At 58.3% G+C, this 19,923-nt stretch overlaps 1 protein-coding gene across 1 annotated transcript in view; it reads right to left on the bottom strand.

Annotated features, from left to right (window-relative positions):
- Window positions 1–19,923, bottom strand: part of LOC119092197 (ankyrin repeat and BTB/POZ domain-containing protein 2) — a 97,947-nt gene that overhangs the window by 11,529 nt on the left and 66,495 nt on the right. The window contains exons 5-12 of the mRNA XM_037215174.1: window positions 12,767–13,370; window positions 12,561–12,736; window positions 8,757–8,899; window positions 8,279–8,291; window positions 8,170–8,247; window positions 7,015–7,253; window positions 4,115–4,519; window positions 3,411–3,598 (exon numbers count right to left, since the gene is read on the bottom strand). Of these exons, the coding sequence (XP_037071069.1) occupies window positions 3,411–3,598; window positions 4,115–4,519; window positions 7,015–7,253; window positions 8,170–8,247; window positions 8,279–8,291; window positions 8,757–8,899; window positions 12,561–12,736; window positions 12,767–13,370 (1,846 nt within the window). The remainder of the gene's footprint in view (window positions 1–3,410; window positions 3,599–4,114; window positions 4,520–7,014; window positions 7,254–8,169; window positions 8,248–8,278; window positions 8,292–8,756; window positions 8,900–12,560; window positions 12,737–12,766; window positions 13,371–19,923) is intronic.

Genomic DNA, 19,923 nt, shown 5'->3' with positions numbered 1-19,923 from the left:
CTCTCTCTCTCTCTCTCCTTCTTCTCCTCCTTCCTCGCTCTCCTCTCCCCTCTCTCATCTATATATATATCATATATCTATATATATATATTATATATTATATATATTATATATTATATATATATATATATATATATATCATAGTTTTACATATCTAGAAGCCTGCTGTGAAACTAATCATGATATCTAACCACAGTTATCTACAGTTATCGCTGTGTGCCCGTACTCGTGTACGTGTTCTCAGTGAACACAATGCTGAGTCGACTGAGAACCCACCATGAACTTGAGTGTTGGTGGTTCTTTCCGCAATCGATTAAGAGGGTGGCTATCTAGACGACAACAGCTGAAATCATAATAAGTTCCGTGGTCTACGTAAAAGCCAACGAAGGGTGCCGTTTTAGCTGCATATTACAGTACTCCATTTGGTCTGCAGATCAGGTGTCATGTAATTAATGCACGTCGCTGCTTATCTTATTGGCCTATTTTATGTACCATGATTATTTTCACAGCACGCAAGGTGTCCAATTACGGTTGTCGACGTGTACCTGTATTTGTCTCAGTTCTTAACAGAACCTAGGCCAAAAACATCCACCACCTATTGGTATTGCTACGAACATAAGAGTTTCTGCTAAGTGGCATTCCGCAGACAAAGTCATCCTCATCAGCTTTATATGCGACATTCATTTTTTAATCACCCCTGTGTAGCAGTGATGAAGCGCAAAAATGCGTGAAAACGGTCGGTTTGGCTATATATACCGTGGTGGTGTCACGGATTTGTCCCATTTCCATTTTCACACAAACAAAGTTTAATTTGAAATCTTGTGATTTCCAACTCACTCGTCTAGGCACTGCATAATCTAAAAAACGTCCCTGTTGTACTTTTAGTTATGAAGCTGGTCGCATGACGTGTATGAGCATAATCAATTCCATCGACGCTGATCGGCCCTGCGGCGATTTGTGATGCATTCTTCGGACTGACCTCCACTGACCTTGTAGAAAATCAATTTGTCATCCTCTGTGGATGGCACCCCACGGCAGTGACAGGCGGACCGTGTCTAACAAATAGATTATCGGGAACATCTCAGTCGGATTTTCTCTCTCTGTGACAGCTGTGTTTGATTCATGTGGTAACTGTGCGCGAGATAGCTGTTTGATCATGCGCAAGATACCTCCCTCAAACCGGGAGAGTTTTGGGACCGCTGCTCAACACAGTAAGGATGACTCAGGGCGGAGCTGTAACATTGTGAGCCACGTCTGCCAAAGCAATGTTTCGACGACAATATTCAGCGACAACATTCGCGATACGTATCCAGCCAGTTACCTGTGAGTGCAGCCATACCAAGCAGCCGACATGCACCCAAGGACAGCGGCTGATCGCGCACAGCGCCTGACCCGAGGGCAGCCGTTCTGGCCGATTACGCTAACCTCCCGTGACGAGGGCATAACGTGACGTGACGGGGTCAGCCCTGTTGGGCCGGGATGGGTGGGTAATGTCGCGCCCCCGGACACGCAGAGCCCAGCCCGGCCAGAGCCGCCATCTTTCCGCCCTCGGCCCGAGCCCGCGGCGGTGTCCCGTTCGGTTCGTGTGGCGTACGCTATTAAAACAGTGACGATGTCCCGCGGCTGATGGAGCACGGCGGCCGTGACTGGCGCCGGCGGCAGCGACTCCGCGAGACATCAGCGAGAAGGGCGTCGGAACGACGTCGGTTTCCGGGTATGGTTGGACGGCGGTACGAAGATGGGTCAGGTCCCGATGCTCCGGGCAAATGGCCTAAATGGGCATGTTCTTCTTATTATAGTAATCTTATTGCTTTCTTGACAGCAGGATCATGACTGCAGATCACTATCCCGCCGTTCGGATTTCTATGACAATCTGTTTGCACCCCGGTGTCTTAAGAATGTCAAGCAAAACCTGTTGGAAGGGCGCCGGGCGCACCATATGGCCCCGCGGCCGTTTTTTCGCGGAGGGGGTCAGATTGGATCGGCGACAGCTGTGGCCCGAACACGGCTTGGTGGCTCGTGATCAGCTGGTGGGGGGCCCGTGAAAGAAGCGCCTGCTATTAGCTCCGGCGACCAGCTTAGCTGTGACCCTGGCGTCGCCGTTTTTGCTGAGCTTTACGTTGCGGACGCTCCTCGCCAGCGCAGAAAAAGCCCAGGTAAAATCCTGAGGGTAATTTGTCCCGATTCATCCAGTCTCGAAGGATGGTCCGTAGAGGGGAGACGCGTTTTTGCGCGAGCATAGTGATTGGCTTCGGTAATTGTAAAGCATTTTTATCTTACCATAAATTCCCCAAGTCGTTAACTGTCGAGCTGTATATCACATGCCATTCTGTTCCTTTTCCGTTTCATAGTAGATAGAATCGAGCACAGTTTTACGGCGGGTGCTAAATGCAAATGAACATAATTTGGGGCAACTTTTCGAGTGAGATGAAGTATAAAACAGCGTAAAATAAGAGAACCCAGAAACTTGCCCTAACTACCATGAGTGCGCGCCGGAATCTATTAAGTTTTTTTCTATGAGAGCCTAGTCTTATTTTTGCGGAAAGTTACACCGGCGTATAACATTCCGTGTGTCAGTTCTCATGCAAATGAACTCCATCGCATCCAGCTTTTCTGCATTGTGACAGTGTCACTACTTTCCTTTTCTCGAGCTTTTAGGATTCACGTCCTTGCTTATTTTGAAACTCACACCGCTTCAATATGATCCAAAGCAGTACTATCCTGCCAATCACCCTTTTCTCCGCTGCCTCATTAATCAACCACGTTGCCAAACCCTTTCTCCGTCCACCATCCCTTGGTCTAAATACAGCTCTCCAGGGGTACTCTTTCCCGTGTTCCAGGAGTCGACTACATTGATATATAATCCACCTGATGCTAATCTATACAGGAATGGCCGCACAACATTACGATCCGCCGAGATGTCATTCATAGCTCCTTTCACATAAGCTTATTTCGAAAAGAGCAAATCTTTTTCCATGGTCAATTATAACCGATGCTTTTTACATTGGATACCAAAGCTGACGCATTTACTACAAAACCCATTGGCATCTACCGAAATAGCTATTGTGAAAGGCACGTATGGTCCGGGGCAAGTCGAGACCAAGCCCATTACCGCCATGCTTCTCCGATGAGCTCTTACAAATGTCAGCCTGTCCTTCAGCTGCCAGCAGCCAGTCTCACCATCACCACTGGCCACCCTCTGCAGCGGCGCCCAGCCCGCCCGGGCCGCGCCCCTGTGGCGGCCTGAGCACCATCCGTCCCGCGGCGCTGCAGCGGGGCACTCACCGCTGGCCGTGCGGCCGGCATTGAGGTGGGTGTACGGCTGCAGCAGCCCCCAGAAGTCGCCCCAGCCGCGCCCCTGTCCCGGCCTGAGCACCACCCGTCCCTCAGCGCTGCAGCGGGGCACTCACCGCTGGCCGTGCGGCCGGCATTGAGGTGGGCGTACGGCTGCAGCAGCCCCCAGAAGTCGCCGCTGTTGGCGATCGAGTGCTCGAGCGCGGCCGCCGTCAGCATGGCGTGCGGGTCGCCCGGCAGGCTGAGCAGCACCATCTCCTCCAGCAGGTTCTCCATCCCGGCCGCCAGGTACACCGCCGCGTACCTGCGCAGGGGAACGGGGATACACTTCCGCAGCAATGGGTGCGCTCGGCAGCCGAGTACGTCACGAAGTCCAAATGACACACACAGTGTCTCCTATGCTTTGCAGGAAGGTCGTCTCGCCAGCGTGTTGCGGGGCTGTGTCCGCAGCATGGACAGCAGCATGTTGGTATTTCAACCTGCTGTGGCCGATGACCGCTGTTCAAGGAACTTGAATGCGCTAGTTTCGTAAGTTCCGCGTGCGTGCAGTGCACATTACATGCATGCACCACAGACTAACCAAAGGTGCCTCACAGGAGATGGGTAGACGGCAGAGCTCTCAGAAACAGCTGACGGAGTCCTACGACCCAATCAGAGAGGCCTGCCCTGGACAACATGGAACCCAGCGTCCTTTCACAAAAGTCGCGCCAGAAAAAAAACACCACCACGTAGTCACGAGCGTTCATCTAAGTCAGCGGCGTGTCCCTATCCCTCTAACAGATCGCCTCGCGGCCGTCAAGCGGCGCGTGTCAGCACTCACTCGTGCACGAACTTGCCGAGGCGGACGTCACACATCCAGCGGTGGAACCTGCCGACAGACATCTGCAGACCGGCGCGGCCGCTCTTCGACTGGCGCAGCTGGTCGGCGCCCGACACCGTGTACATGGCGGCCGCGCGCAGGCACGCCTTGGAGCACGTGTCGCTCAGCGCCGGCGAGAGCACGATGCGCAGCGCCGAGAGCACCTCGCGCTTGCTGCACATGCCGAGCGCGCGCGCCAGCCGCTGCGCCTCGCGCGCCACGCGCACGATGGCGCGCTGGAGGAGGTAGGCGAGCCGCGGCACGGCCTCCATTGAGACGCGCTCCATCTGCTCCTTAACGCGGCCGTTCTGGATGACGCGCAGCACGTCGTGGCTGGACCAGGGCAGCTGCTGCAGCTCCACCAGTCTGCGGAGAGGTGGAGGTGTCACAACGGGCAACTCCGGCTCATCTACCGGTATAGGAAAACGTGGACGTGTCGCACAGGCAAACTTCTGCAGTTCCTGCAGGCTGGAGAAAGGAAACACTCATTTTGTCAAATGTTTCGGTCTCCAGGTTATGACCTTCAGGTCAAGTAATGTCAAACATTGTGAAACTCAAGATTGGCGTCAAAATGACCCACACCTCCGCACCCAATCAGCTTTAATATAGATCTATCCTCTACACAAAAGTAGCTCGCAGTCATGTGGGGTCAACGACCAAATCTGAGCTTCAGAAGATCAATGAGACCGGAATATTTAGAGACCATTTTGAACCCAACAGCAAAATGTTGATTTACCCAACCTTTATGAATTCAACATAAGAGGCCGTTGACATTCTTGTGCTCAAAAACTTCGAAACAAGCGTCAAAGGCATGCCTTGAAGCAAGTTTTCCGATAAAAAAGCTGTCTAGTTTTGATTTTGATCTGAACTTCGTACCTGACCTAAGTTTAATGCATTCGTTGTAATTCCAACTTCAATTGTTTAATTGTGTAAAAAAGCACTCGTCACAATGACTACACCTAACATCCAGTAGTGTCGCATCCGCTTGAAAGAATCCCTAGCATTGCTCCGCTGACAACCATGGGCTGACTTTGACCTGCTACAGGTCAGCAAACATGAGGAGATTTATGTTTCCACCAAATATTTGCATGCTCAGTTGTATACAGCTAACAAAACTTAGCGTTGCCACGCAGCACGGTTCGGAAATTACTCCACAAAAACCTAAGGGGTTCAAACTGATCTCTCTCTCATCCGAGCAGGTCTTAAGATGAATTGGAAACTCTGCCGCCAACAGCGGTACAAAATACCACCCGGAAAGTCAACGTCAAAATAATGCCGGTTTATCGGCTTTTCAAGACGTAAAATTTCACGTGCCTGCTGTCAGTTTCAACCAGGCACAAACGCGTGAGTTGTCTGTGAAATGATAACATATTGGGCGTACTGTTGAGTAGAGTTATTTCGTCTTCTGAGATATTTTTTCCACAATCGTGCAAGGCGTACAACTCCGTTAAGATCTTTATTTAACGTTCATTATATATAAACAATGAGCGAGCTCTTTCCCTGACATCAAAATAGATAGCTACTTGATGTGGTCGTGTTGAGGGAGTCTTGACAGCATCTATTCAGATCATTTATGTTGGCCGCTGTTTCTACATGTTCAAGCCGATTATAAACGCCTAGATGCATTACGTTTTACTGAATGGTGTTTACATGTCTGAAATGTAAAAAGAGGTTTGCGAATGTAAGATCATGCCGACACTAATCCTGTGAAACACGATGAACGTCCTGTGACAGCATGCAGCACTGATAAGCGGCTTCATCCCATTTGTTCGGAATGCAGTTAACACCTTAAAAGACAGCCTTAATCCTCATGGTGAGACCGCTACGAACATCGCGCCACCTTCCATAAGCATTAATATCGCCACACATCCACCAAGCCGACAGCTGAGGGCGTCAGAATGCTCATAGTCTGGACGTCAAGTCCAGGTCGGCCAGGGGCCGGCCCGGCCGACACGTGGTGGGAGCAAATCGGGCGCCAGTCGAACCATCGGCTCGGATTAAGCCACGTGTCGAAGTGTGCCGCAGATGAGCCGATACGGCACAACATCCGCTCGCCCAGCCGCACACTGTCGTGTCATCGAAAACGGTTCGCTGAGCTCCGCATAGAAATCAGCGCTCTTCGGGGAAGCGTCCGCTGCATGTTTCGAACAGTGCTTCGTTTATGCTAAGCGCTCGACGTTCTCCCGAATGGATTCCTGCGGGCGCCTTGGGGGAATTTTGTAACGTTCACCATATTCTCATTTCAATCCATGACACACAATGCATGGTGTATTCCATTCGAACTAGTCACTGACTTGTGAAAATTAGCACGCACGAATCTGCTCCCTGCTCTCTCTCTCTCTCTCTCTCTCTCTCTCTCTCTCCTATCTCTCTCGCTCTCTTCCCTCTCTCTATCCTACTACTCTCTCTCTCTCTCTCCTCTCTCTCTCTCTCTCTCTCTCTCTCTCTCTCTCTCTCTCTTCTACCTCTCTTCTCTCTCTCTCTCTCTCCCTCCCTCTCTCTCTCTCTCTAACCCATTTACCCATCTGGCCTCCCGTGGAAGCTAACCACGGCGAACTCATTCCACATTCCACATTTTTCACCCTGACCTGGCGTTGAAGTGATCTTAAACGAACCAAGGCACCCCCGCACTGCGGACTTCAGCAGGCCGCTGGTGGGAGTCGAAGAGGACGGGCCATTCCACATCCCCTGCGCGGCCATAAGACCGCAACCGGGATTGTCTTGAAGGAGGAGTGAGCTCAGTGAGTACTCATCATAAGAAAACCGAAGGAGCCGTGTATGAAGTTGAAACAAAACACGCGGGTCTAGAGGGGGCCGCCACGGCCTCTCTCGCTGCATCCGTGCACAGCCGGGCCGCTGACCTGTTGTGCGAGTCGACCCAGACGAACTCGTCGGCGGCCGTGACGTTGGTGTTGACCGTCTCCAGCGACGAGTGACGGATGAGGCGGCGCGCCGGCTCGGACTCCGAGCCCGACATCGACGAGTACGTCGACGTCGAGTAGGAGGTCCGCGAGCCCTGCGACCGGATCGTCAGCTGCTCGATCGCCTGCTTGATGTCGTCCAGGCCCGAGGCTGACTCCAGCTGCAGCGTCAGGTCGTCCTGGGCGCGAAGGGGTCAGGTCAGGTCCGGCCAGGTCAGGTCAGGTCAGCGGTGGTCAGATCTACTCACAAAAGGACACGGTAGTCAGGGCGGAAGAGCTTGCGCGGGCTTGAGGGAATGTTACACTGTCAACGACCGTCCACCATCAAAAGTTGCACTACCGTCTCCCGGTCCCCAACACCACCATGCTGGTACTTATCAGGCTAAAACTAAGCAGTTGTCGTACTCACTAGCCCAAACTGGCTAGCTGGCCGAGAAGATGCAATTTCATATTTGGCAAAGCAAACCTCCACTTTGCGGCATGACAGCCCTCCCACGGGCGGAGAGGCGGAAGTGAACCTCAGCAGGTAGTTACCAATCAGCTGGCGGATCGGTGAAGCGCCAGCCCTCCCGCCCATCACCATTCAGAGGTGGGCCGCGTGGGCGGCCAATGTTCTCAATCGATCAGCCGATGAATGAGATCAATTTAATGAAGCCCTGGCGTCGCGGCGGATCCAGCGCGGCGAAACCTCCGGTGCGTGACGGCTGGCGTCAGCGGTGAGATCGCCAATCGACCGAGGCTCCGGCTGGAGGCAGCTGGGTGCTGCCGGCTCGCTCTGAGCACATGGGACGCGGAGACGAGCGCACGCAGCGGGTTGAGAGTGTGCTGTTTGGCCGGCTACCGTGACCTGTTGCTGCCCAGCCCTCCTGACCTGGTGCTGTGTGTTCACATTTGCCCCGGACTCCCCGTCGGCTGTGGTCTGTTCCTTTCCACCAACTGTGACCAGTTGTTACCCTTCTACTGTGACCTGTGACCTCGTCCTATCGCTGTGACCTATGACTGTGACCTGACAGGGTAACGGGCGACCGTGCTTTGCCGGCACCGCCTGCCAGCACGCCTGCTGCTGTTGCCCAGTGGCCGATGGAGGGCGCTCACCTTTGTCCGGTGTCGGCCGGATCTGAGGGGCAGCGGTCCGCTGGGTCCGCGCGCCCCGCGGCGGCGCCGGCGCCGGGCTGGCCAGACCGGCCGCCGCCAGACGCTCATCCTCCGGTACAGACCTGACAGCGGAGGCACACCGGTCAAGCGCGGCGACCCGACCACTACGGGCTGCCGTTGGCCGGGACAGGGTGGCCGGGGCGGGCCCGGCGGAGACAGCGATAAGACGAGGATTGTATGGTCGTGCTGCGGAGTGAGCAGCACCCTTCGGAGGTCTGCCGAACTGCGGCTACACGTTAGACGGCACGATACGACGCTCGTAGGTCTGGGGTTGGATAACATACCACGAGCTCAGCTTTGTGAGCCCTCCCTGTCTAAGGCTGTACAGGTTTGACGGAAAAGCCAAGGACGATTTCCTTTCATGTTTTCCATCTTTCGCTCTGACCTTTCTAGTCTGACCTGGCCTGACCGGACCTGAACCGCACGAAAGTGTACAAGTGTTGTTGGCGAGGCAGCGTCTTGGCCGTATGCGAGGAGATAACTTGATCTGATCTAACCTGACCTGACCTGGCCGGCCCCATGCTGACCTGAGCTGGCTGCGGTAGTGCTGGTGGCGCGGCAGCGTCTCGGCCGGCGGCGAGGACGACGTATGGCCGTCCGACATGCTGGCATGGCCGGACGACCGGTTCTCGTCCGACGACGAGCCGCCGCCGTACGGGTCCGGACGCCGCTGCAACAGTCCAGACCGGCGCGTCAGACGCGGCGAGGCCTGCCTCGGCTCGCAGCGCGGCCGCCAGTCACCTGAGGCGTACGCTGCCGACCCCACGGACGCGCTGTGGAGCGGGCAGAGATCGGTTCAGGTGGCCACGTCTCGTCTGTTGTGGCTTCCCGAGGGCGTCTGGTTCTTTCTTGCGCGAAAGAGATGGTGAGCGCGGTTGATCCGCGCAGTTTTTGGTAACTGTCGCCCACATGTATGCCTTGGCTGCTGCTGAATGCAGCCCTCGCCAGTTGGGCCTGACTATTGCGGTAATTGGAACATGTGAAGCCAACCGTCACTATCCGGTGTTCTTAGACCAACTCTGCAAAGCATGAGATCATGCCATTTTCTCCTCCTTGAATCTATCCTTGGAGCCTGACAGACAAATCCATGCACTGCCTCTCTGGCTTTGCGGGTGTGCTTTCGTGTTAGTCATCTCTCGATTCGTGGTATCCGTAGTCTGTCCCCACACACTTTCGGAAAAAAATTGTTCAGGGCCACGAAGCCGGAGACAGCTACCATCGGTTCCACATGGGTGGTGATTTGCGGCGCACGCCTCCACAGTCTCCGGCTCACGTTAAGGTGTGTTCAACGGCCAGCCGAACAGCAAAGTATGTGCTGCCCCTGTGCCTCAACAAAAAATCTACTCATTCTGTGCATGAGCTATTTCGGGGAAGCTTCAACCTTTACGGCTGCTTCTTTTCGTTTTGCTTTGCACTGTGACTGGGCGGGCGTCACGATGCACGAGCTGCGCAACGGACGGTGACGTGGCGACGGCGAGAAGCGACGGCAACATGAAGCCTGCTTGCAACGCGGCATAAAGCGCGCCTAACAGTGTCCACCCGGACAAGCAGCGTGGACATGCCTGCCATGTCCACAGCGAAGATGCGCGGCAGATATGCGTCAGCACGATCATGTCCACGAGCCAGCGGCGCCGACCCGCGCGCCCCAATGCCGCATGAGTCGCTTGGTTTGCGCGTCTTTGGCGCAGCGCATGGTGAAACACTCTGACCGCACGCGCGACGTGACATACCCTGTGCCCTCCGAATGTGTCACGTGACGAACGGTGCGTCGTTCTTTGCCAGTCGGTAGTATGGCGACGAGCGTAGGGTGGGTGTTATTGCATTATTATGCAGCGCAAGTGGCATTTTGCATGCTTGCAGACACTTGCAAGAGTGACTGCTAACAGATGGCGCTATGAGGCCGGTTTCCACGGTGTGCATTGTGGAACGGTGTCCCAGAGCAAGCGGTCTGACCCGCCACCGGAGGTGTGACCTTTTCTCAGGCGCTGGGTACAGTGTTGACCAAGGCAGACGGGTGGGTGTGACTTTGTAGGAGGCGCCGAGGCTACGTTTTGAGTGCACAACGGAACTGTGGCCACGGTTGTTATGCTGCTGATTAAGTGCGTTTCATGCACACAGTCAATTCAGTTAACGATACATGCACGCATGCATGATACATGCATGTTGGGTTGATGAGGAAATGGCGTACAGTTTGTAGCAAAGTGTTGCATTGTCACAGAGGGAACGGAAAACCAGATCATGCTAGCTCACGATATCAGTTCGTCGTGGAGTCATAGTGGCACTAACAGCAAAATAGCATGAGATTCGTTAGCTCATAAGTATGCCGAACAATTATTGTGAATCAGCTACTTCGTTAGCAACAAATTAAGCTAGTTGCAGATCACACGATAACCCTAGGCCGAAATTGCGAGTCTTGTTTTTAACTTCCTGTCAGCGAACTTATTCTTCAGCTGTATTCATAAGCCGAACAAAACCCGCACAGCCAATCCGGAGCCTCCCACCCAGCCCACATGGAACCTCCCACCCAGCCGCCCGGCCTACCAGCCTCCCACCCAGCCCACCTGGAACCTCCCACCCAGTCCACCCGGAGTCTCCCACCCAGCCCACCTGGAGCCTCCCACCTAGCCCACCTGGAGCCTCCACCCAGCCCACCTGGAGTCTCCCACCCAGCCCCACCTGGAGCCTCCCACCCAGCCCACCTGGAGTCTCCCACCCAGCCCACCTGGAGCCCCCCACCCAGCCCACCTGGAGCCTCCCACCCAGCCCAGCTGGAGCCTCCCACCCAGCCCACCTGGAGTCTCCCACCCAGCCCACCTGGAGCCTCCCACCCCAGCCCAACTGGAGCCTCCCACCCAGCCCACCTGGAGCCTCCCAACCCAGCCCCAACTGGAGCCTCCCACCCAGCCCAGCTGGAGCCTCCCACCCAGCCCACCTGGACCCTCCCACCCAGCCGGGCGGCGCGGTCCTCCGGGCCGGCGCCGCTGCGGTCGCCGCCCCGCGCGCCTCCTCCTCCGAGCCCGCGCGCCCCCGGCCAGACCTTGATACGTCGGCGGCCGGCGAGCGATCGCGATGGTGGCGCATAATTTAGCCGGGCGGCCGGGGCGCCGGCGGGCCCTGCGTACCCCGGCCGGCTGGGCCATCGCTATGCAAATGGGTCGGCGCACCGGCGTGGCCCGGCCGGCGGCGGCCGCCCGGCTGGGTGGAGTCGGACCTCGGGCTGAGGTCCGGAAGGGAGGCGGTTCGCAGTGAAGGCGGAGAGCGGTGAATGGTTTGTGCGGTTGGTTTGAATGCTAGCACGTGAGCCTGCTCGGTGGTTATGGCGGATAGATTCTACGAAGGGCTGGAGACCTGCATGAGCGCATGATGAATAACACAATGTGAGCACAGCTTCAAATGTTGTACGGAATTTTGGCGCGATGTATTTTCTGCATGGCATCCAGCAGCATCGCGTGTTTTTAATCTACTTAGCTTTTTACTTTTACCTCAATTTCCTCACCGTCAACATGCATTCACTTGACTATTACTCCCATATCAAATTTATGCACTAATGATGCATGCATGAATTTGATATGGGAGCGGCATGTGCCCCGGGTGTTTTCTTTGAATACGGACAGCAGCACGGCTCCTCGACCTGACGAGGAAGTAGCATTTAGCGGGCGGGTGAAGGGTTACCAGCCGACAGACCACAATTATCCGGCCCGCATCTCGTCGAACCCACCAAAATAACGGGCTACGCCGCGGCCGGGACCACGAGGCGGCCGGTCTGTCGGGCGGCGCCCCGCCGGAGGAGCCGGTCCCGCCCGACCAGCGGTCACCGGCGCTGGCCGGCCGGCCCGGTCAGCCGGCGGCGGGCCCGGTTACCGTACCGGCAGCGCGGCGGCCGGCCGGCCGCTGCTACCGTGGCGGGTGCGGGCTACCGCCGGCGAGCGGCGCCGCCCGGCGGGGCGAGCTGCCCGTCACGAGCTGTGTGGGGAGCGGCGCGCCGCGGCGGCTCGTGCTCGCCAGACGGGCCTGGCTGCCACGGCGCCGCAGCCGTGAGCTTCATCAGGAGATGATTGGCAGACATTGGCTGCAGTGGAGGCTCCACAGGATGCTAGCCTAGGTCTGGTGCAGGTCGAGGAAAGGGCGATGAACTGGGTCAGATGGGATTTACGATGACTGATAAGACGAGCACCTATGGTGAGATCCAAACCCGAATAGCTACGATCGGAATAACACAGTGCACCTGCAGTGGTAAGACCTGAAGAAAGGCAAACATCGGGCGCACCATGAGCCCGTGCACGACGAGTGAGGCTTCTCGCAGAACACCGATCTCCAAAGGTCTCCCTCACCTGACAGCGCAGGTCGTCGGCGTTGAGGTGCTGCGGGAAGCTGAGAATGTTGCGTCGCCGCGACTTGAGCTTAGTCGGCGGCCGCTTGCGGCTCATGATGGCGTCGTTCTCGGACGAGCTCTTGTCGAGCGTGCCGCAGTCGGCGGCGGGGCGCGGCGGCGACGGCTGCCGGCCGGTGGCGCGCTCCTTGGCGGGCGGCGCCGCCTCCTCCGCCGGCAGCTCTTTGTCCGACTCCCCGGGCGTCGGGTCGCGCTGGCCGCTCGCCTCGGCCGGCTGGTGACGCTCCAGCGAGGAGCCGGCCGAGCCGGGCGGCGCAGGCTCGCCAAGCGGCACGCTCAGCTCACCCCGCACCTGGCGCACGCCCTGGCTGTGCGCCCAGTACTGCGCAGCCGCCGGCGAGAGCACCAGCGGCCGCTCGGCCGTCACGTTGGCCACCTTGGCGTGGTAGGAGCGGCTGGGTATCTCGGCCCAGGCGCTGGCGTAGCCCACGTCGCGCTCGGGCGGCGTCTGTGGCGGCTCCTCTGGCAGCGCCTGCTGCGGCGTCAGCCGCACCGGCGGACTGTTGAGCCGCAGCGGCGGCGGTGCCTGCGGCGAGGGCGCCGCCGCCGGCGGGCCGCGCGCCTCCTTCAGCGGCGACGGCTTCGGCGCCGGACTCTGGCGCTGCAGTGGCGACTTGTACATGGCCACCGGGTAGAGCGGCTGCGGCGTTTGTGGCGAGGCCGAGGCGGAGCCGGCGCCGGCGGCCGGCGGCTGTGCACTGCGCTGGCGACCCTGCGTCCGGCTCATCTGCGGCTGCGGGCCGCGGAACGCCTGAAACGGGACCGCCCAGTGTAAGGCCGCGCCACGGCAACCGGCTGCGATTGTCACTTACAGGCGTTGCAGGCATGTGTTAAGTTCGTCGCGTTGGTGACGTCTAATGATTAGCAGAGCTGCTGCCTGACCTGTGCAGTGGCAGCTGCAGCTGGATCAGCACCAGCACGCAAGCCAAAACACGGGTGTGGCTAGTGAGACAGTTGACAAATCGATGGCAAACTAAAAATTGAATTTTGTTTTGTACACAGATGTGATAATATTGATCGCATAATACGTTCTGTTTTTTCTTTTTCTTTTTTCTTTTTTGATAGCTCATATCACTCCAAACAAAGTTTCTTGTGAAAAGTCTATGCAATTTTTGCCCGGGTAGGTTTAGGGCTACACAGTCTGATTACACTTCGTAACCAGTTAGATGTATTACCGACAGGAAATTTGAAAGCATACTGTATACGCAGATATCGTATACAAGACATCAAACGTTATACAAATCCGAGCATGCATACCAGATATGGTATACAAGGCATCAAACGTTATACAAATCCGAACATAAATAAGATCCTGTTAGGTCTAATCAACTCCAACAGCTCAACCGAAAAGTGGAAACTCACCGTGGAAAATAAGCCGTTACGAACTAACAATGTTGCCAACAGCGGCAAATCCAATCATAGCCTGTACAGCACCGGCCCGGCCGCCCCCAGCAGAAGCCATGCCAACGAACTGGCTAGAGAGAGTGCGAGGGGAAGAGAGGGAGCAAGAGCGAGAGAGAGGAAGAGAGAGAGGGGGGGGGGCGAGAGGGGCCTATCGGCCACTGCACCGATCCAGCTCCAGAGAGCGAGACGGGCGGCAGCGAATGCCACACCGACCCTTCCCCACACAGCGTGCGGGCCACCTCGCCCCGGCTCGGCTCCCGGCACGCCGCCGCCGCATCTGGAGGCGGAGCACGAGCGGGTGAGCGGCCGGCGGCAGCCGATGGCCGCTCACCGGCGCCGAGAGCAGCGTGCGGGGCGCCGTCTTTGGGCAACAATTACGGCCAGGTACGGCCGGCCGTCGCGCCGTAGTGGCGCCGCTGCATGTCAATGAGCCCGCCTGCGTGCGCTGGCCTGCCAGGCGGCCGGCGGTGGGCCGGCCGGCGCGGCGGTGGCTGCGGTGGGGCGGCCCGGACGGGGTCAGCGCGGGTCGGGGTGAGTCACTGCTCCGCGCCACGGCAAGGCGGTGCCGGCGAAGATCACAGTGAAGCCACTCCGGGCACGGCTTCCAGTGGTCTCGAGTGCTCCCATTAGGACGCTAATGAGATCATCTGCATTTGGGCCTCCCTAATTAGGGGCTCTCAGAGTCGTAACGGAACCGGCCGGCTGCTGCGGCCGATGATGGTGTGACCTTTAAGGCGACTCGAGCGTTCTGACAGTGGACTCAATTTCAGCAGCGATGAGTAGACTGGAGAAGCGCTCGCCAGAGAGGATGACGTGTTCGAGATGACTCACTGGAAAGGGATGAGTCACTGCTAAGTCTCCAAGGCGTCACCACCCTACCACACCGGCATTTGCCATAACTCATGTCACATCCAGACGGCGCGTTTTGCCTCGCGGCTTACAAGCCGCGTATATCATCCACCGTTTATCTCCAAGGATGTGTAATATTCTAAACTTGCTTACTCCGCTCTAAATATACCGCGCATGTTCACAGGTCAACTGGGGTGACAGATGGACCAGAGGGCAAACCGCGCCCACAGGCAGGGGCGAATCGCGACCTCCTCTTCATCGCACAGTCTAGAGACGCTCCGACCGGCGATGGATGCGATGCAAGTCCGACGCGCGATGGTATCGCCCCTGAGCCCGGCGCGCCGCGGGCCGGGCGGCAGCGCCGGCCGCCTATCACGCCATCCATCAAGCGCGCGCGCGCGGGGCCGGACCGGCGGAATGTCGGCCAGCGCTGCTGCGCCACCTCCGGCTGTCAACAGCGGCGGCCGCATGCGGGGGCCTCGGCTCGTTCGGTGTGTCTCCGTCGAGGTCTCCGGAGTGGCAGGCGCATCCGAGGCTGTCTCGCGCGCGCGCCGCGCGGTGCAGAGCACCGGTCATGGCCCTGGCCTGTTTCCCTCCCCGGAACCGTCCGGCGGCTTCTCCGGGAGCGCTCATGACGGAATGTCGTGAGCAAGCCGCGTGGTCAGGATGTGGTGAGCATCTCGTGGGTGAGATTATCCCGTGTCGGGATGGGTCACGTGGTCGGGATCACGTGGCTGGAATCACGATACACGTGGAGCCACACGGTCCTTAATACGCACCGTCGGCGGCGCCGGCGGCGGAGAGCGCACCCTAATTGCACCAAACCGTTTAGGCTCGACCTAGCGGAGCGCACACAAATTGTGGTCCAGGTGATGACGCCGCGGGCTGCGAGGGAAGACTGCGGCGGCATTAGGAGCAATTATCATCAGCGCCATGCCGGCATCGTCTTTTGGACAGGTTCACCCATCACTGTAAATCGGTGCTGTTGGCGAAGACAGGCTATGATTGGCCATGGGAGCTGGTAGCCGAATCGGTGTGCGTAGCGGCTCTACGCTTTGGGCATCGGCCAAGGCCGTGGAAAACTCTCGGAGATATGCGGTTGGATAGACTCAAGGGTGGCAACATTCTATCTCCGTTACCCATGACCCCAACAAGTTCATGAAAGTGCAGCACAAGTCGACTTGGTTACAAGAGGTTGCTGCGCTTAAATCGTGCGCTAGCAGGAGAGCCGAGCTCGCGGGTTTGGACCGTTTGTAGTCATTACTAGTTACGGCAGGCCACTGCTAATTGGTGACGTGTCTGCGGACAGCTCGCATGTGGCGCACGGGTAGCCTGCAATTAGCGCAACAGCAGACACCACTGCACAGCTCTTGTCTCCAAAGAAGCGGTCAGCCAAAGGCTGCCAGCTGCCAGACCTCTAAACTGACCGTCACGCCGCCCTCCTCAGGCCGTGATCGGCGCCGTCACCACCTCCCGCTGGCGCGTGTGCCGCTCCCACGGCCCGGCCGGCGGCTGCGGGTCGCACCACGCCCTGCCGGCGCGCCGGCCGGCGCCGCCGCTCCTGGGCCGGCAGTACGGCCGCCGCGCCGCTGTCGCCGGCGGTCCCCTCTCGGCCCGGCGGTCACCCTCTCCGACCGGCGGTGTCGTGTTTGGGAGAGGCCGGAGCGGCGGCGGCCGGCGGCGCCGCCCGCGGCCGTCACAGCGCTTGTTTGTCGGCGCAGGAGGCGGCCGCGATGGCCGGCCGGCCTGACGCAGCGTTTCCCGGCGGAGGCGTGATTACCGTCCGCTGGAGACGCCCGCCGCTGCACCGCACACAATGCCCGGCCCGACCCGAACGTCAACGCGTGACGGTCGCGGGCCATCCGCTTTATGCCGCGCCCCGCGTCGGCGATAACGCGCCTTCGCTCGGCGGGGCGCGAGCGCCGACGACGGCGAAAGAAGTGTCTGGACACGTCGTGCACGGCCTTGGCGCACTCGGACGCGCAGGGGCGCAGGCGACGGGACGAGGCCGCAGGAGTTCAGGGTCGCCGATCGGGAGATGTCGTGTCGTGCGCGGGCGGTGGCCAGGAGTTGGGACGGCCGCCGTCTGCGGCCGGCGGCCGGACTGGCAGGCGCATTCGGTGTTGTCAGACTGCATGTCTGCCACCGACGGGCAGCCTCAGAACCAGTCTTTCACGCATACACAGCATGTACATGTATTTATTCCCTGATGAGCGCGCGTTCCTCCACCCGCCATCAAGCTGTCAAGAGCCGCTCCTTTGTTTTCGGCTGGAACGGAACCTTCCGCTTAATTGTGACAATAAAGCTGTGGGTTTCATTTGTGAGTCTGGCTGTGGGTGACCTTGGTGTTTCGTCCAGGAGAGCCCGACGTCCCTGCGATGGCCGTTGTGTACGACCCTGGCCATTGTCCTGCGGATCGCAGGGTTGTCCCTCAGGCATCAAATGTCCCACCTTGGATAAAAAACGACGCAAAGCGATTAGGCTGCTGGAAGGAATGCGAGGATGGTGTAGAGGTATGCTGGCTTTAGTGGCGGTGAGCAGGCGGAGAGGTGCAAAGAACTGCTGCGCTTACTGCTCACCCAAACACCATTAAAGCAGAAAGGATAACGAAGAAAACAGACTCACAGCTCCTCTGGTGATCTATACACCAGACGCCTTGTAAATAGCATTCGATTCCAGGCAGCTATACATCACACGGAAATGAAACCATTTCAGGCTTGTTTGCGCGACGAAGGAATTTAACTTTCAAATGGAAACTAAATGAGAACCATGCAGATTTATTCAAACAGAAAACTGCCACTTATGTCAGTGTCTAAAAAACCTTTCGTGTGGCGCCAGTCAGGACTGGATCACGTTTTCGAAGGGTTGTGAAACTGGAACGCTGTGAAGACCATAGCTAGGATGTGATTATCTACGTGCGTGATTGCGCTGCCCTAGTTTTTAAATCTCTTCGTGATCTAAACACATTAAAAGGCTTTTTCCCCAGCTGCGTTTGTCTTCAAAGCAGACATACGAATACACCGAACAACTTCCTCACAGAAAGGCGCGTGAAGATTTCCAGCGGTTTGGCGTTCTCCAGGTCGTCGACCACGCACCTGCCGACAATGCTGTCTCGGATCTGGATCGATCTCCCCCGCCCTCCGATCACAATGCGTCATCATTCGGTGCCGCTGCGCGATTCACTGGTCTGATAACGGCCGGGTTCGGAGAGGAGGAGACAGACGGCGCCGGGCCCGGCCCTGATCGCCGGCTGCCGCTCCGCCGTCGGCCTCTGACCGGCCCTGCCAGCGCTCCGCTCGGTATGCAGTTAACGTCCCGCGCCGGCCGTCCCGCAACCCGGCAGCTCGGAGTAGCCGAGCCCGGACGGACCGCGGCAGTGCAGGCTATCACAGCACGGCTCTGGCTGTCGCCGCACTGTCCGGGCTATCGCAGATCCCAGCCGCGCCCGGGACAGCCCACAGTCTGCACCAGACCAGGCTCGGGACAGCCCACAGTCTACACCAGACCAGGCTCGGGACAGCCCACAGTCTACACCGGACCAGGCGCGGGACAGCCCACAGTCTACACCAGACCAGGCGCGGGACAGCCCACAGTCTACACCAGACCAGGCGCGGGACAGCGCACAGCCTGCACCAGACCAGGCGCGCCGGCGAGGCCGCTCCGCCCGCTCGGTCGTCCTCCGGCCTCCTCGTCCACCGCACGGACCGTCGGCCCAACCGCCGACCTGCCGCGAGCCGACGCGCCGACAGCCCCCCGCACCGCATCCATTATGCAAATGAGCCCGCGTGGCTGCCCGTTGTGCTCTTGTCGTCACAGCCGGGGACGTGGCGGGCGGCCACGAGCGCCGGCCCCTCGCCAGGGGGCGCGGCGTGCGCGTGTCCTGGCGCACGTGGCGCCCAGGGGGCCGTCTCTGGCGAGGGGAGCGAGTTTTCTCGTGTTTGGAGCGCTTGCGTCGGGGGAGGCAATCTCGTGGTAATCGGCTATTATGGAGAAAACGCGGCATGGACTCCACCCCTCGCTCGAGCTTTTAATGACTTCCATAAGCAGCGACTCCTACCGTGGACCCAGGTGACCCCGGCGCCAAGAAACTGGCTCTCTCAACAGCCGTGGAGGAGGGCAGCTAGCCCAGCGCCGCTGATCGGACGACCAGTGGGCAGCGTACGTCAGTAGCGACTCGGCCAGCCATAAACGTAGCCCGGCAAGCGGCAGCAGCGAACAGACGAGCTCGCCGGGGCAGTGCAGCTGGAGCTGGAGCCGGAGCTGAGCCTGAGGCTGACCGGCGCGCGTTGACCAGCGGAGGGCGCTGCTGTGCTGAGCTGCGGTGCTGAGCGACGCTGGTTCGTGGCCCTCCTTCGAGACCGTGGTGGATGAGCGCTGTCGCACAGGGGCCCCCTGTACAATACGGCCCGCTCGGCGGCTGCGGTATGCGGGCTCGCCGGGGAACAATGACGTCACGTGGCCCACTCGGCTGGGGGCGCGCACGCCCCCCGCGTGACGAAAGAACAAGGCGCTCCCCGCCCCAAGCCGAACTCGAAATAAATGGGCAGCCGTCGTGCATTGCTTGAAGACTGTTTGCTGTTGAACTGTTATTAGCGGAGCAGCGAACACAGTCTTCTAATGGGGATGACATCATTGTCATCATAACAGATGTCTGTGATACTCAGATTGCCTATAATCTCTATCCTCCCTTTTTGTCAGGACCAGAGTGATGGTCCTCACGTCCCCCCGCCACCCAGACCGAACCCCGCTGAGCCGGGGGACGGGACGGTGTAATGATAGGTTAGCGCAGACATGGGGTATGGGGGCGAGGCAAGGCCAAGAGAAAAAACGCAGCGCGCGCACCCTTCTGAAAAGGGCGGCCGGCACGACGTCGGGGTCGTTTGGGGTTCAGTGAGCGGCTTTGCCGCGGTTTTGTCGCAATGGCAGCAGCAAAATATATTACTGACAGACTGGGTCCGAGGGTGATGGCCGCCAATGCAACTAATTTTGTACGAAGGCCAAAATGCCGGTGGCAAGGCCTCAGACCAATGACAGAACCAGTGGCCAAAAGC

The sequence above is a fragment of the Pollicipes pollicipes genome, unplaced genomic scaffold (genome assembly GCF_011947565.3).
Source record: "Pollicipes pollicipes isolate AB1234 unplaced genomic scaffold, Ppol_2.1 Scaffold_3447;HRSCAF=4054_pilon_pilon_pilon, whole genome shotgun sequence".
NCBI classification, from domain to species: Eukaryota; Metazoa; Arthropoda; class Thecostraca; order Pollicipedomorpha; family Pollicipedidae; genus Pollicipes; species Pollicipes pollicipes.
Note: the sequence above shows the minus strand (reverse complement) of the source record. Positions and strands in the feature narration are given on the sequence as shown.